We start from the raw sequence: 16,038 nt of genomic DNA, 5'->3' as shown, positions 1-16,038 counted from the left end.
TAAATATTACAGAAGATAATCAATATTTGTTTCAAACGTCCTTTTAGGTTTGCCTTAATATAAAATGTGTTGACTTTCATATGAATATTTTCTACTTGAATGTACAAAAAGTAGGATTTTTTCAAAGTTTTTTTTAAAACTACTAGAAAGCTAGTTATTTTAAAAATCTAATTCATGGTGTTAATTTCAAACTTTTTTCATTAAGTGAGTAGAATGTAAATATTTAATCATTTTTTCAGATATAAATGAGTGTCAGGAAAACAATGGTAACTGCTCACATTTTTGCACCAATACCGATGGTTCTTACAAGTGCGGCTGCCCAGAAAATATGACTCTATCGGATGACAACCACACTTGCATAGGTATTTTGATTTTTGTTTAAAAAATTCTTGAAATTCATAGCACTTACTAATAGATAACATTTTACTCCAACAAATCAAGTTTTCCTTTTCTTAGAATGAATGATTGATTACGTTTACAAGCATTCGTTGAAATGCTTATTAAAAAATATTTATAACTAACTGGCTCCACCTGCTTGCTTCTCCTACGAAACCCACAATGGCTTCACAATCATTTTTGTTTCTTCTTAATTAAGAGATTTTACATAAAAATAAATAAAAATATTTAATCAATTATCTAAAAAAAATTTAAATATATCTGTTATCGTATAATTCAGTTATGTCACAGAATAACTTGGTATTTTATGAAATAACTAGATAAGTCAGTTAATAGGTGAAAAATTTCATACTTTACCTATGAAATAACTAATGGTAGACAGTTAAAGTAAAGAATAGACAGTTTCAAAGTTATTTTATAAATTGATTGAACATAAATAGCTGAAATCTCTCGAAAAATGCATTTTATAACTATGGTGAATAAGTAATTGATAAATAATAAGGAAAAGCAACATTAGTTAACATAAATATACCGTCTGAATTCTGCATCTAAAAGCAACGGAATGAAGCGTTCATACGTCATTGTAAAGCAGTTATAAGCAGTTCAAAACTGACTAAAAGCAGCTAGAAGCAGCTGGAACCAGTTCAAGGAACTTTCGAGAGTTGGTTCATGAAATACTATGAAACCTCCAGGCACCTCCATTTATGACCACTATTGGGAGGTACGGGATTTTTTCTATAGATTTTGCGTTGAAGAAAACCTTTAGGAGAAACCATCTAAACCTCTCACTGCGACCAGGCAAACCTCAGCACCAAATGCGGAAAAAATTAAATAAGGAAACACGAAAAAATATACAAATAAAAAATATTAGCAAAACAAATAAGTAAATTCGAATGTATTCAAAATATCTCTGATTGGCTGTTATTTAGAGAGCTCTATTTGACGATGTCTGAGAGAGATTGACAACCCCTCAACCTCAGTCAGAGTGTACTAAAAACGATGCATCCATATAGCAATAGAGTTAAAATGTTAAGTTAGAAGGGGAAAAAAAGGTATTTTAGAAAAAAAACTAAGCATCTCAAACAAACAAACCTCTCATTTTTTAAAGTAAATTGATTTTCAAGATATGAAAATAAATGCAAACTCAAACAAAAATCATAATTTTTTTTTATTTAAAATAGTTTTATCATCCATAATTGGTAAGTATGTTTTTACAGATAATTATATCTAATCAATTAATAATATGAGTCATTTATATTGAGGCTAAATTTTAAAATGGTTTTATCATCCATAATTGGTAAATTTGTTTTTACAGATAATTATATCTAATCAATTAATAACAGGAGTTCATTTGGTCGTTATATTGAGGCTAAATTTTAAAATGGTTTTATCATCCATAATTGGTAAATTTGTTTTTGCAGATAATTATATCTAATCAATTAATAACAAGAGTAATTTATATTGTCGCTAAATTTTAAAATGGTTTTATCATCCATAATTGGTAAATTTGTTTTTACAGATAATTATATCTAATCAATTAATAACAGGAATCATTTATATTGACGCTAAATTTTATTTATCGATCTGGTTTTCATGACGCCTACAATATGGGTATTTCCGCGCTAAGAAAACGACACTAAGTAAGATTAAAATCAATTGCAAAAAGTCGTGTACCTTCGATAGCATCTCGAAGTCAATGGAGGTAACCTCTAAAGCGTCCGATTTTATTGGGTTAAAAATTAAACCTAATCAGTTAGTACGGTTACCATAGCAACTTCATCAAGAACTCGTTTATTTTATTATTATTTTGTTTTGTTTTGTTTTTAGCTTAAAAAACCGTGTAAAATGATTTAATAGTTGAAAAGAGTATTCAGTATAAGTGCGAAAAATCATTCTTGCCATTGCTTTAGATTTTTAAAAATTTATCGTTCATTTTTTAAATAACATATCTTGATCAAATACAAATTTAAATAAAATTTACTATAAGAGTAAATCTAATTTATTTATGGTTTATAATTTGTAAAATGATAGAATAATATTATACGGTTACTTTGTAATAGGACTAAAGAGAAATTTTTTTAATATTCAGCCTTTAATTTTGAAATATATTCAAGTTAAAAATCAAAATATGATCTTAACAGAGAATAATAATAAAAATAGGTGATTATTAAATATTATTTTTAAATATTCTAAAATAAAAAGTAACTGATTTAATGTAGGGTTTTATTGGCACATGGTCCAAACAAATAAATACCGTTGTAATTCTCATTGATTTTATATAGATGACATCTGTATCTGTTTTGTTTTTTTAACAATTATATCACTCGATTTTCTTTTCTGTTTTAATGAAAAGTTATGACGTCTTTTCGATATATATAATTGGAGATAAAAGCGAAATATTACATAATGCTTACATCTTACATAATGCTTACATAATGCTTACATACACATAATGCTTACATAATGTTAGCATTATGTGTAAGCATTACATAATGCTTACACATAATGCTTACACATAATGCTAACATCTATTCAGTATCCTAATTCCTTGATGCTCGATATGTCTAATGGAACCGTGTTTTTTTCTCTTTTACTACTCTGTTAAAATTTTCATTCCATTATTTTAAAAATAACCGTCAGTAATCTGTCCATCCAATTAACCGTAAAGTTTACGGGAAAAAATATTTTTTACCTTTTCTGTTTCGAAATAGTTTACAGCTAGTATGGCTATAAAGCCAAGAATACTAAACTAAACTGTTTTTTTTTAACCATTTACAACTAGCTTGGTTTCAAAACCGTAAAAGAAAATTTAACTGAGCCTGGAGCTAGACATTTCGTTAGGCAAGGTCATGGGTATTATAAGGTGGAGAATACAAATGAGGGAATGCAGAACACTGAAAACTCTTCGTATATTGAAGGGAATGGATGAAATATTGTGTTGTCAACGCTGGGATTGTCGGTAATGAGACTGACAGATTAGCATTCTCGGCCATAATATTTACCCAGCTGCAGGGAACTGAGTGGCATCATTAGATGGGCTCAGTTGGTGAGATAAAATATTGGTTGCTTAACCGTATTAAATGAAAGCAGTTAATAAACGGTTTTTCTCACAAATAACGGTGAATACCATCTCATTTACGGTAATTTGACTGCTTTGTTTGAACATGGTAAGATAACAGTTGAATAAATTGTTATTTAACAAACTTTTTCGGAGAAATTCGGAGTAATTATAAATATGTTAATATAAATAATGCCAATAGGCCAATATATATAATCCCAATATAATAAAGAATGCCAAGATAATAAATAGAAATAAAAAGAAATAATGCCAATATAACTACCAACAAAAAGTTTGAGTTAACTATTTGAAATGATTATTAGATTATGTTTAGTTCCTAAAATTCTGAATGTTTGATTTAAAACCAGTTATACACTATTGTTATTGCTTTTGCTATGAAGTATGAGCTAGTAAATGCTCTTAAAATTTTTTAAACTATGAAAATCAAAAGTGAATTTTTTTTGTTTTGTTTTGTGATTTTGGAAATGAATTTGTTAAAAAATTACGATTTCAGCTGTAAATTATACATTTTGGGGAATAAAAATATTAATGCAAAGTGTTCATTTCGAAACGCAATATTATTATTTTTATTTTATTTTATTTCTTTATTTACTTATTTCAGATACTACTTTTTGTCAAGTCAATGGACAAATAATATTGGTAAGTAGGAAAATATCCGTTTATTGATAATTGTCCTCTACTATGTCCTTCTTAACCATTATATATATATATATATATATATATATATATATATATATATATATATATATATATATATATATATATATATAACAATTTATCTTACAGGATGGACAATGGTGGATGTCCTCTTGTCAGGAATGTCTGTGTGAAAAGTCACAAGTAATTTGCAACGATTTTCAATGCTCCTTTATCAAATGCCACCCGGTTTGTTTTATTTTATTTTTCAACATTTATCTCCAAAAAAAATTATGGTGCAATAGTAAAGTTGTGATATTTATCATTGCAGGAAGAAACCCTGATGCAATTCCCGGGTGACTGCTGTCCAAAGTGTGTGTCGTGTATGTACCAACATTTTTTGTTCAATAATTAATACAAATTACAATATAGTATTTCAATAGATATTTTTTGCCTGATGGATTGAACAAATGTCTAATCTGTTGTATTCAGCTTATAAATTTCAGTTATACTAGCAGAAATTAATTCTTATTACACAGACGTAATATGCAGGTTGATGATGAGATAAATATTTTTTTAAGAAGGGAAAACAAATGCAATTTATAAAATATTACACTGCTCTAAAAAAAAGTTTGGTTGCAAGTAAACAAGTGCGAAAATTTTTGCCATTCATGGGCGTAAAATGGAGAATAATAATACAGGTTTAACGAATTGCAATACGAAAAAGAGCAAAAGCAATTGTATAGGAACTTTAACTCTTTGGAATGATATAAAGAGCATGGAATGATGTGTTTCAGGGCAACAATTTGTTTAAATGAAAAGGACAAAAGATACACGTAAATGAATAAAAAAAAAGATCAGGAGAGCATGTTGGCCACTATTGTTTCAGCTTTAAGAAAGTTCTCCGTGTAAATGATAAAAAAACTGATTGTTTGGAAATGATACAAGATATTTAATATGGTGTGGGGTCTCCCCCCCCCCCAAAAAAAAGGCTTAGATTGCGCAGTTCTGTTTTGCATGGATGGGATGAGATTATGGATGAGAATTTGGGGAATACCATTCTTGACGAAGTAACATGAGACCTTAAGGCCTGGTTTCTTAGGACAGGACGCCGTCAGCTGGAAATCAGCGCTAACCTCTGATTGGTCCATTTGTGAGTTTGATAGTATACGTCATCGAACGCTCATCTTGAACTACAATTACCGTCCAACTCAACTGCAGTTTGATTACAACGTGACGTTACTCACAGAAGCAATCGCGGACAACATCCTGTTGCACATTGAAATCAGCCAAGATTTTGATTTTGACATTAAACATAGCTTCTTCATTAAACATAGCACTCTTCATTTAGCTCAGCTATAATGTGTTTTTTCTTGGACAAAGTCATTATTTGTTCTCTAAAACACTGGTCGACAATAACAAAATCAATACAAATTCAAAATAAATATTTGTTTACGTTATTAAATCATGCGCAATGAGAGATAATGTCTGCGTTGGACCGACTGCTCACGCTGAGCTAACAAAAAAGTATTTTTTTGGCGTCAGGTCTACGTCAACTTTCCGCTGACGCCCAGATAAGGCGTTAGTTCTAAGAAACCAGGCCTTGAGCTAACAAACCAGTATTTTGTTGGCGTCAGCGTGACGTTGACGTCCCGCTGACGCCCAGATAAGGCGCTTGTCCTAAGAAACCAGACCTTTAGCCATGCAACAACGCGACGTCCGAGTGCGTCCCAAACATGCTCGATCGGATTAAGATCAGGAGAGCATACTAGCCACTGTATTGTTTCAGCTTCAAGCAATTCTCCCCAAAACGAGCTGAGTGAAATATGTCATTAACGTGCATTTAGGACCACGCATTTCGCCATTTAAGTATCAGGATCTCGTCTAAATACTTTTGAGCCGTCAGATTTGGTGTTCCAAATTATATGAAGATCAGTACGTCTTCCTATGCTGATTCCAGCCCATACTATCAAACCACTTCGCCTGTTATGTGATATTTGATGAACGAATATAGAGTTATTTCAGATTCCGTTAGCGTCCGCTACATTTTTTTGTGGTTAACCCGGATTCAAGGAACCAGTAGATTACGTTGTGGTTACATTTTCAAGTAACCTTTTCTCAAAATAAAAGTCGAAAGGTTGAATTTCCTCTCTGATAAAACGGAAGACAGCAGCCTCTGAGAAATGCACTAATATACTCTTATTGGTTTTTGACATCATGAACGCTGGAACTATGGAAGTTTTGTTTTACGTTGGTTATCAGAAGAAAAATTTGCGTAATTACGTTAAATCCGTCTGCTCCCTGAATTTTTTGAACAGTGTATTTTGATTTTTATATATTTTCAAAGCTTATTGACTGAAGTGAACAATATTTTTGAATACTATAAAATCAGTAAGTTTCTTCGCTATATTGGCTGACAGCTGACTGACTAATGCGATGATAAAATAAAAACCTTTGTGGTGGCTGATAGGTGATAGACGGCTCCAGATAGTTGAAATTGCAGAAATGTTTAAATTGCTTCGTAAATAATTTAAAAAAAAGATAAATGAATTAAATTTGAAATATGAGTAGTTATGATTGTTGGTTGGATTATGAGGATTATATATGAAATATAAAAAGCTTTAATTAATCTTTTTATGTTATTCTTTTTCTGTAAATCCTTTTCTTAATTTATTATTCAAAACTAAAGGCTTTCTCACACTTTTAAATTCAATTGCTACTTTCCCTAGGATAAAAACTAAAGCACACAGAGTTTGGCTCCGCCAATGCTAGATGCCCGATTTGAGCTCAGCCAATGCCTGAAAATAATCTGAATACACGATGTGAAGCTCAATAAAAATATTCTTTCCTTCCAACTGTTGCCTGCGTGGCTGAACAACATTCGACCGTGACTGCTAACAATATATATATATATATATATATATATATATATATATATATATATATATATATATATATATATATATATATATATATATATATATATATATATATATATATATATATATGAATAATGAAAACTATTTTATATTTGTTTAATTTCGGAAGGGGTTTTGTCCCCAAAACTACGCACTGTGAGAAATAACAGTATGAAAAGCTCTTCTTAAATCGTATCATAAAGTTGCTATTTTTTAAGAAACTATTTAAAGCATACACCAAGGTTCATGTACTTTAAGAATTCCAGACAGGAACAAATAAGTAAATAAGTTTTTTTTTAAAAAATATGATTTTCAAAACTGAGGGGCCAAACCAAAATATATTTCTTTTAATTTTTTTATTTTATTTTTTTTTAGATTCATTCTGTTTTGTTACACCCAACCATACAGTGACTACATTTGGATATTCTCAACTACAATTTACTGACAAATGTTCCTACACTCTTCTGGAGGACTGTGTCCATGGACATTTTAGTGTCCGGCTCGATGGCGACTCCAATAATTTAAAAGTGTATCAATCCTGTTCCGTCCTGCAACTCAATTCCACGGGAGAAATGTTACTGGATGAAGAAAATTTGGTTTCACCTTTCAAGAATGATTTATTCAATGTACAATCCGATAACTCGAGTGTTCTGTTATCTACTCATTCAGGTGTATACATCCAGTCGTATTCCAATGGAGAAATTTTATTGGCACTCCCAACAGATATTTCCAAACACGCATGCGGAGTTTGTGGCAGTCTGCAAGAATATAACGTGCAAAGACATGTTTCAAACTCTACTTCAGTAAGATCCTACTTTCATGTTATATATTCATTTATGCTTCTTTAACGAATAAGAAATGTATGCAAATGCAGCCAAGAGGTCAAGGACTGCATTTAATAAAACATACATTATTTGTATATATTAATTCTTCTTTCTGCTGAGCAGTTCAGCTATCAGTTAAATGAAAATGTAAGAGCATTTCTATTTTACTAGGTAAATTTTCAGGATTAAAAGAATTACATGACTACAAACAAATTACAAAAGAATTACAGATATCATAAGAATTACATTTACGTATAATATGAGAGTTATATAAATCTTGTTTCTTGATTTTTTTTTCCTTCTGATTTTGGACTTTGTGAAGTTGACTTTTTATTTCCAAAAGTAGAAAAATTTCTTAAAAGAAATAAGATGAATGGTATCGGAAACTTAACTTAAGTTGTATTTGTTACGTTTACAGCCGATAAACTTAAGTTGTATTTTTGTTATAAACTAAAGTTGTATTTGTTACGTTTACAGCCGAGTATTAACATTACGACAGGTGACGGCATTACGGCACTTTAAAATATATTAAATGGAATATATAATCACATAATATTCTCAGTAGCTATTAAATGGATGTGAAAATTAATATAATCGCATCCAGTTGAAAATCATGAAATAATTAAATTTATTCAGTTAATCTTTAACTAAACAAACCTTCGAAACTTTTTACATTGTGGTTTTTTAAGACAAATTCGTTGCTTGGCAACCATGAATAAATATCTAGTTTCGAAGTAGAAAATAAATTTTAGCGAGAAAAGAATTTTATCAAAATTAGCTCAGTTGCCTAGCTACGAAATAATCTGAAAAAAAATTTCCAATAGCATAGGACAGGATGACTTGAACATTTTTTTATCGCTATTTATTATTAGTTATAAACATCTTTCTCTGTCGGTTGAAAAAAATAGGCGGTTTAATAACGTTTGTTAAAAAAATTTGATGGAATTCTGCGGGAAAAAAAACGATTCTAAATTTGTCAGCATAATACGCAAATTCCGACGTATTTTGGCTGAAGATGAACTTCAGAAGGATGTAGTTGTAAACCTTTAATATGAGCAATATAAAGGTTTTTCTGTAATGGGATTAACAATGATACGTAATCTCTTTATAAACATTTATAGAAGTCTTGTTTAAAAGAAAATTAAGTATCCATATGAGGGGATCGATCGATTAATCGAATTAAAAATCAAAACGTTATCGAAATATGTCGAGACTGAGAAGAAACACCCCTCAAATTTCATCAAGGAATCAAACTGTTTTTAGCGTTTTTATTTCGCCTTCATCCCCAGGAATCTTTTAAATTCTGATAGATATTTCTTATTTCATACTTTTTTTAACTTCATTTTTGGCAAGGATTCTGAATATATATGTACTTAGAATGAATACACTACGGAACGCTTCGCATGCAAGGTCTCTCAATACAGTTAGTTAAATATTCGACTTAATTCTTTTTAATCTGTACATAAAAAAAATTACATGTTGGAGCCTTAGTTACTTGTATCTGTTTTTTTCCTTTAACTTTTGTTAATATGTCGTTTGTAAATGTTTTCTGCGTTTAAATGTTTGAATTTAGCGGGTTTCACGTATTTTCAAGGTATTTTGTGTGATATGTTGGCATTTGTGGTGTCTCTTTCTAATGAAATGTTCGATATCACCTGTTGGTAACAAATTCTTCCTGCACTTCTGTACCTAAAGATGGTTATGTTTTTCTAAGTCAGCTAAATGTATGACTGCCATTAAAATTCCTTTTTTGTTGTAAAAATTGCGATAAAAAATACACATTAGACCTAGTAATTTTTTTTATTTAAGTGCAAAAAAACAAAACTTTTTTTTATTCTTTTCTGAGTAAAAAAATAATCCAAAGCCAATATATATGTAAAGGTTTGGCTTCTAACGAAAAGAAAATTCATTCTGCTCTCCAAATAAATAAGCTGATTTTTGAAGAATTGAACAGTTTCTTTTGCTGTTTTTGACCACACGAATGATTAGAGATGGCAGTTTTAGAATGGTTTTGTTTCACTGAAATACAAATGTCTGATTTTTAATGTGCATGACATTTCGACGTAATTTTTATCAGGACTCTGCAAATATGTATTACGGATAATCTGTATTAATATGTATTGCGTCAAGTACCTCTAAATCGCTTACGTATTGGTCATAAGCGCATAACTCATAAACACGTCTTGTTTAATGAACCTGCACCTGAATGTTCCTATTATAAGGAACAACTTACTATTAAACACATTTTGACCAGGTGCAACAAATTCAGAATTCAGAGACAACGCCATTTTGGTAGCTTTAATCCATCATTAGGTTCATTAATGGGTGATAGCCCTCATTATAACATATTTTCTTACCTTAATGACATGGGAGTTTATACGTCCAACTAGCTTTTAACTCATTTAGCTGTTTTATAAAAACCAAGTTATAGGTGCGATATAGCCACCACCACTGCCTTTTGCGCCAATAACTCAAAAATCTAACTAACTAACCTATAAAATCAATGACAGCAATTAATTATCAATTAAATCAGGACCATTTTCAAAACAAATAAAATTAACAGTAATCCACTGTAAGAAGAAAAAAATATTACGTTTGGAAGATGGTAGGAGTCGTCCTGTCGACAAATTCCATTTTTTATTTGAAGTTCTGATTTTTTTCCAGAAAGTTAAAAGAAATTTTCTTTTACAAGTTATCTTCACTTAATTAAATGAATGATAAAAAATTTTCATACATTATAATTAGCAGACAAAGCAAGGCCGGGATAGCCTGGTCTGTAGGGGGCCGGGCCCATGTAAGAGAGTTCGTGGGTTCGAACCCCGCCGGCCGAAGAGTCCCCGTGTACTAAAGTGACTGATGCACGTTAAATCTGTCGAGTCGCAAAAGTCCTCCATGTTCCTATAACAAATCAATACCTGTGGGGCAATTGGAGATCAATCGTTCTCTGATTCAGGTCAAAATTACGAATTATTGACCATAATTACGAATTATTGACCATAGATGGCGCCACTGGAAAATAAGAACACTAGCACCCCCTCTGCCTAAACAGGCATACAACAACAACAACAGCAGACAAAGTCTATTATAAACAGATACAAATTTGTGTGTGTGTGTGTGTGTGTGTGTGTGTGTTTTTATGGGCATTTAGAACAACTATGTTTATAGTTATTTTTTTTAATCAAGAAGTTAAAATAACTTCTGTCACATAAGTTATATTTTACTAAAGACAGATAAAAATCTATTATCTAGATTCTATCATACTGCCGTGCAATAGAAAAATCAGGAGATAAAAAGTTCAAAATTGATGTTTTTAAATATTTGGCATCTTTGTAGGGCAAGCTGCATATTGCAAAAAAAAATCAAAATTAAATTTTATTTTACTAGTTTTTTGAAGCTTTATTTTAGTGTTCATAGCAGTAGCAATCGAAGGAAAATAGTGTTCAGGCCACTTTTCCTGGAATCAACCGTGAAGTACTTACGTTGTTTTTTGAATTGCACGTTTCTCTTCAATAGACGGATTCAGATTCTATTTTTTTTTTTCCAATGCCCGCCTGGGAAATGACTTACGTCATACAGGCATCTGAAGGGCAGATTTGTTGGCCACTCTTTCAGGGGCACCAAATTAGGTGGGCCAACGTTGCTCCCACAGTAAGGACAGATAGTACAGAGTTTTGTTTATATAGAAAGAACATTCATGCCTTGCCCGGGATTCGAACCCAGAACCTTTCTGATGCAAGGGCAGTTCCCTAACCCCTACACAGTCCGGTCGGCTAGATTCTATTATAAACAGATAAAAATTTGTGTTCAGTTCTATGTTTTTTTTACAGGAAATAAAATTCATTTCTGTTGCAAAAGTTGTTTTCGCATCATAGCTACTCTTAAAAGCTTTATTGTGGGCAGCTAAAAAATTGTCTTCTGTTCTGCATTTTTATAATCACTGAATTTATTTTCTCTAAAAGTAAAATAAATAAATAATAGATAAACAAAAAAAAAATTTAAAATCTTAAAAGGGTTTTAATTTTCTCATTTTACCTCTTGGCAACTCAGATAATTAAATTCCTTTTATATCCACAAATAATTTATTAATTTGCATTTATAAATATTCGCAGATAAATAATTATAAGTCTTAGTTTTCATAACACAATTTTTCAGCCTTATTAAAGTTGTATAACTTTGTTAAAGTTAGATTAGTTTAAGCAGTATAAAAACAATCAGCATTCATGTGTTTTTTTTAATTTAACATTTGTTTGTGGCTAGCTTACTAACTGATTGTATTATTGCCCACAGGAAGAGAAGAATTGCATTTTGAAGTTAGAAACAGATCAAGATATTTTTGTAACAAATCAAGCTGCAACATATCCTGTCAACTGTTTAATGCTTTGGATCATTTTATTGTGTTTTCTAATTCGGTATACTTCATAATGATTAACTTATTTTGTAAAAAGCAAATAAAAGAATTAAAACTTTTTGAAATTAAGAAAGTGGAATAAAATATTTTCTTATACTACAAACAATTTTTTTTTAATAAATAGGTATTTTTTAAACATAATATGCAACCTGATGCTTAGAATGTCAGCTTTAAATGTTGCTTATTAAATGATGCTACTATCTCAATTATCTCTAAATGCAGTTATCTCTAAAATGTAACTGAAAATAGATTGTGTGTGCATGCTCTGTAAAAAATTAATACCCAAATTTCGCGAAACCTTCTTCGTTTTTGACGAAACTGTTTCCTAGTATATGCTCGGAGCGAACAAGTCGTCAAAGTGACGAATTAACTATCGTCACTTCATCGAGGAAACGTTCCGCAGTGGACTGATCGTTAAGACATGGTTCCCAGCAGATCACCGAAGTCAAGCATCACTGGCTGCTGTCAGTGTGCAGGTGGGTGACCACATTGATCAGTCTGCGAAAGGACCGAGGATGTGCGGTAGTGGTCCTCGTTAAACTACTATACCGTAAAGTGCTCGACTTCGCGTGCAGGTAGAGGAGGAGCTACCGGAGAGGGGGTGCCATCCCCTCAGCAGAGGATCAAAATTGTGATGGCATGTCTTCGGATCATCCTCAGGGATATTTTCCAGACCGTCGCCAATAGCCCATTGTGCAGCTCTAGTGTGACGTAAATGAATTACAACTACAACAATTCATCGAGGAAACGAATTTCGTCAGTAGTAAAGAAATATTTCATCGTTCTATTTCTTTTTTTAAAAAAAAGAGGAAAAAAAACCTCGTACTGCCTTATCTACCTAACTTTTCTAATAATACTCACGTTATCGTGGGCACCATATATCTGGGTCGATGTCACCTTAATAACGCAAGAAAGACAAATGAAATAGAGAGATAAAATACACCTACGCCTGAAGCGCGATTTGAACCCGGTATCTTTCTGGTCCAAGGCCAACTCCCTCTCTACTACACAGAACGGTACGAACGAATACGAATTGACGACGGTTGATACGAATTCCGTACTAGGCTCACACCGGCCACAGTGCTGACGTAAAATATCCTCAGTGGTAGACGGATCATAGGTTGGAGTCGCCTGGCCGTCAAGATTTTAGTGGAACGTTTGCATGGTTTTTCTCTCCGTGTAACGCTAGCGACGGTAAGTTCCATCAAAAAGTCCTCCACGAAGGCAAATTTCTCCCAATATTTGATCTTAAAGTTCCTTTGTCTTCTGGATTGGGTTCAAAATTACAAGATTAGGGAGTTGAACATTGGTAATCGTTATGCCGAAATCGGGTCGACTGTTCAACGACGGTTATAAAATAAAATTAAGGGGTTCGGAAACTATTTCAGTAGATAAAAAGGCACGTTTATTCAGGAAAAAAACGTTTTCGGTTCGATTTCGTTGCTTAAAATACAGTATGAACTTATTAATTAGTATGATTGAGCTTACTTGCGTAAACCATTAAATTTGAATCCTGGAATGTGAAAATCCGATTATTAGATCAAAAGCTTTTCAGACTGTTCTTTCTTCTTTTTTAGCATTGAACATTTAATGAGAACTCTGGTATTTCATTTATTACTAGCTGAATTTCCCGTTCTTCAAACTGGATAAAAGAAAAAGTACACAAGCAATATATCAGTAATGAACAACACTACGAAATCGTGCATCATACTGAAGGACATATACAAACGCGATAATAAAGCTAAAATAATTATATTATTTTAAAATTTTATTACATATTATATATTTATCCTTCCCGGTAACTATACGTAATTAGAACAGGCAAAACATGTTTTTAGTAGTTGATCCCATCTAAACAAAGATTAACTATATTCAGAATCATGTGGCCATATTGCTTGAATAAACCAACTCGTGATAGTTAACAACATATGCTTGTTGGATGAGAAATACCCAGAACCTGAATGGATCCGAATTTACACCGATAGCTCCAAGCTCCAAAATAAGACTGGAGCTGGAGTATAGTTCGTTCTCTAGGAGTTGGCTCTACCTCCTCAGACGCAGAATTCATTTCAGCTCGGGAAAGAAACATCTCCGCGCTTGAAATTGAGACAACCCTTAATGCGTGCCAAACACGAACAGTGAATTATTTTTCAATCACTTAATTCGCTTTATCATCTGCTATTACACCTTTCGTTTATTTAACTAATTAAATATTTTAAATTTAAAAACTGCTATTTTCCCACCAAAATGTCTAAAAAAATACAAAGTATTCGCTTAAAAGAGAGAAATATCATAAAAAAATGGAGCCAAATATCATTAAATTTATGAAATATTTAATGCTAAAAAAATGCAGATGAAGTTTGTGAAATAAATATTTTCGCCATACGATCGCCAAATAGCAATCTTGTTCACAACCTTCTCCCAAAGACTGCGAAATAGTATCGTCGCATACCACGTGATGAAGGCGGGGCCAAGTGCCAACTCCCGGTGAACTTGCTATATATAGCAGGCTGTTTTCATAATACACTCCCGTATTATAATATCACAAAACCTTAGTTGGAGTAAGCATATAGACGACATAATAAAAAGAGGCAGAGGAGCATTTTTTGCTCTCTATGCAATACTTAACAAAAACTCTACACTAAGCTTGAACAATAAAAGAACAATTTACCTACAAATTATTAGGCCAATTTTAACATACGCATGCCCAGCCCTTACGACCATGACTGAAAACTTAAAAAAGAAACTCTCAAATTTTGAGGGCAAAATTCTAAGGACCATGCTTGGGGCCCCAAGGGCAATAAGTAATAAATTGTTGAAAAAAGACATGAAAATAGATGATATTGCTAACTATATGGCCACTCTTAATACGAAGTTCTATAACAAAGCCCAGGACTGCACTGATGCAAACTTCAATAAGATATTCGACACAGATATTATCAGTGAAAATTCAAATTACAGCCCACTCGCTGCATTTCTCTCATCAGATTGCATTCTATCTAAGTATTATAACATCCCATGATTCCCAATACACACTACATGCGCAAACAACACATCTACACCTGAACTCTGGTAAACCTGGTGAAGGAGCAACCTTGTTCGCAGGGTCCGATCCGGGGGAGCCAGAGATCTGTAAGCCTAAGAATAGTGAGCAACCCGGCACGAGCGGTGACTTGCCGGGACGGCCGGGTCACTATATTAACAATAACACCAACGGTTTTTTGCTACCTAGATTACCCCATGTATTATAATGTAAATAATTTCGTATCTATTCAGGTTATTTGTAAATAATTTTGTATATAGTTATCTTGAATTTAATATTTTTTGCTTATTAATATTATTCATCCTGTAAATAATTAACTGTGCTAGTGCTTGTATATAGATTTATCTTTTAAATGGAGTCTCTCCAATCCCTTTTTCACTCAATCATATCATTGTACCTTATTCAATTTATGACTACCTAATCTATGCCTATTTAATTTAGATGAATCAGTTAGCGGCGCTTCGCGCCGAATACTGAGCTACTATACATTTCCAACATTCCAACTAATACACTCCCGTAGGAGTTGTAGTTTTTTTATTTACGTCGAGCTAGAGCTGCACTATGGGCTATTGTCGATGGTCTGCGAAACATACCTAAGGATGATCCGAACAAACGGCACGGCAATTTTGATCCTCTGCAGAGGAGATGGCACCCCCGCTTCGGTAGCCCGACGACGTGAAGTTGAACACTTTACTGTAGTACAGTTTAACGAGGATCAATACCACCCACACGCG

The 16,038-nt window shown here is 32.3% G+C and overlaps 1 protein-coding gene across 1 annotated transcript in view; it reads left to right on the top strand.

The window, feature by feature from the left end:
• The window catches only part of LOC107446464 (sushi, von Willebrand factor type A, EGF and pentraxin domain-containing protein 1), an 89,656-nt gene extending 77,322 nt beyond the window's left edge, over positions 1–12,334 (top strand). Inside the window, exons 27-32 of the mRNA XM_043053249.3 lie at positions 240–362; positions 4,077–4,114; positions 4,262–4,360; positions 4,443–4,494; positions 7,405–7,832; positions 12,141–12,334. Of these exons, the coding sequence (XP_042909183.2) occupies positions 240–362; positions 4,077–4,114; positions 4,262–4,360; positions 4,443–4,494; positions 7,405–7,832; positions 12,141–12,275 (875 nt within the window). The 3' untranslated portion in view covers positions 12,276–12,334. The remainder of the gene's footprint in view (positions 1–239; positions 363–4,076; positions 4,115–4,261; positions 4,361–4,442; positions 4,495–7,404; positions 7,833–12,140) is intronic.
• The last annotated feature ends 3,704 nt before the right edge of the window (positions 12,335–16,038 follow it).

Source organism: Parasteatoda tepidariorum, chromosome 6, assembly GCF_982258835.1.
Source record: "Parasteatoda tepidariorum strain Cologne lab strain chromosome 6, Ptep-v5.0, whole genome shotgun sequence".
In the NCBI taxonomy this organism is placed as follows: domain Eukaryota; kingdom Metazoa; phylum Arthropoda; class Arachnida; order Araneae; family Theridiidae; genus Parasteatoda; species Parasteatoda tepidariorum.
Note: the sequence above shows the minus strand (reverse complement) of the source record. Positions and strands in the feature narration are given on the sequence as shown.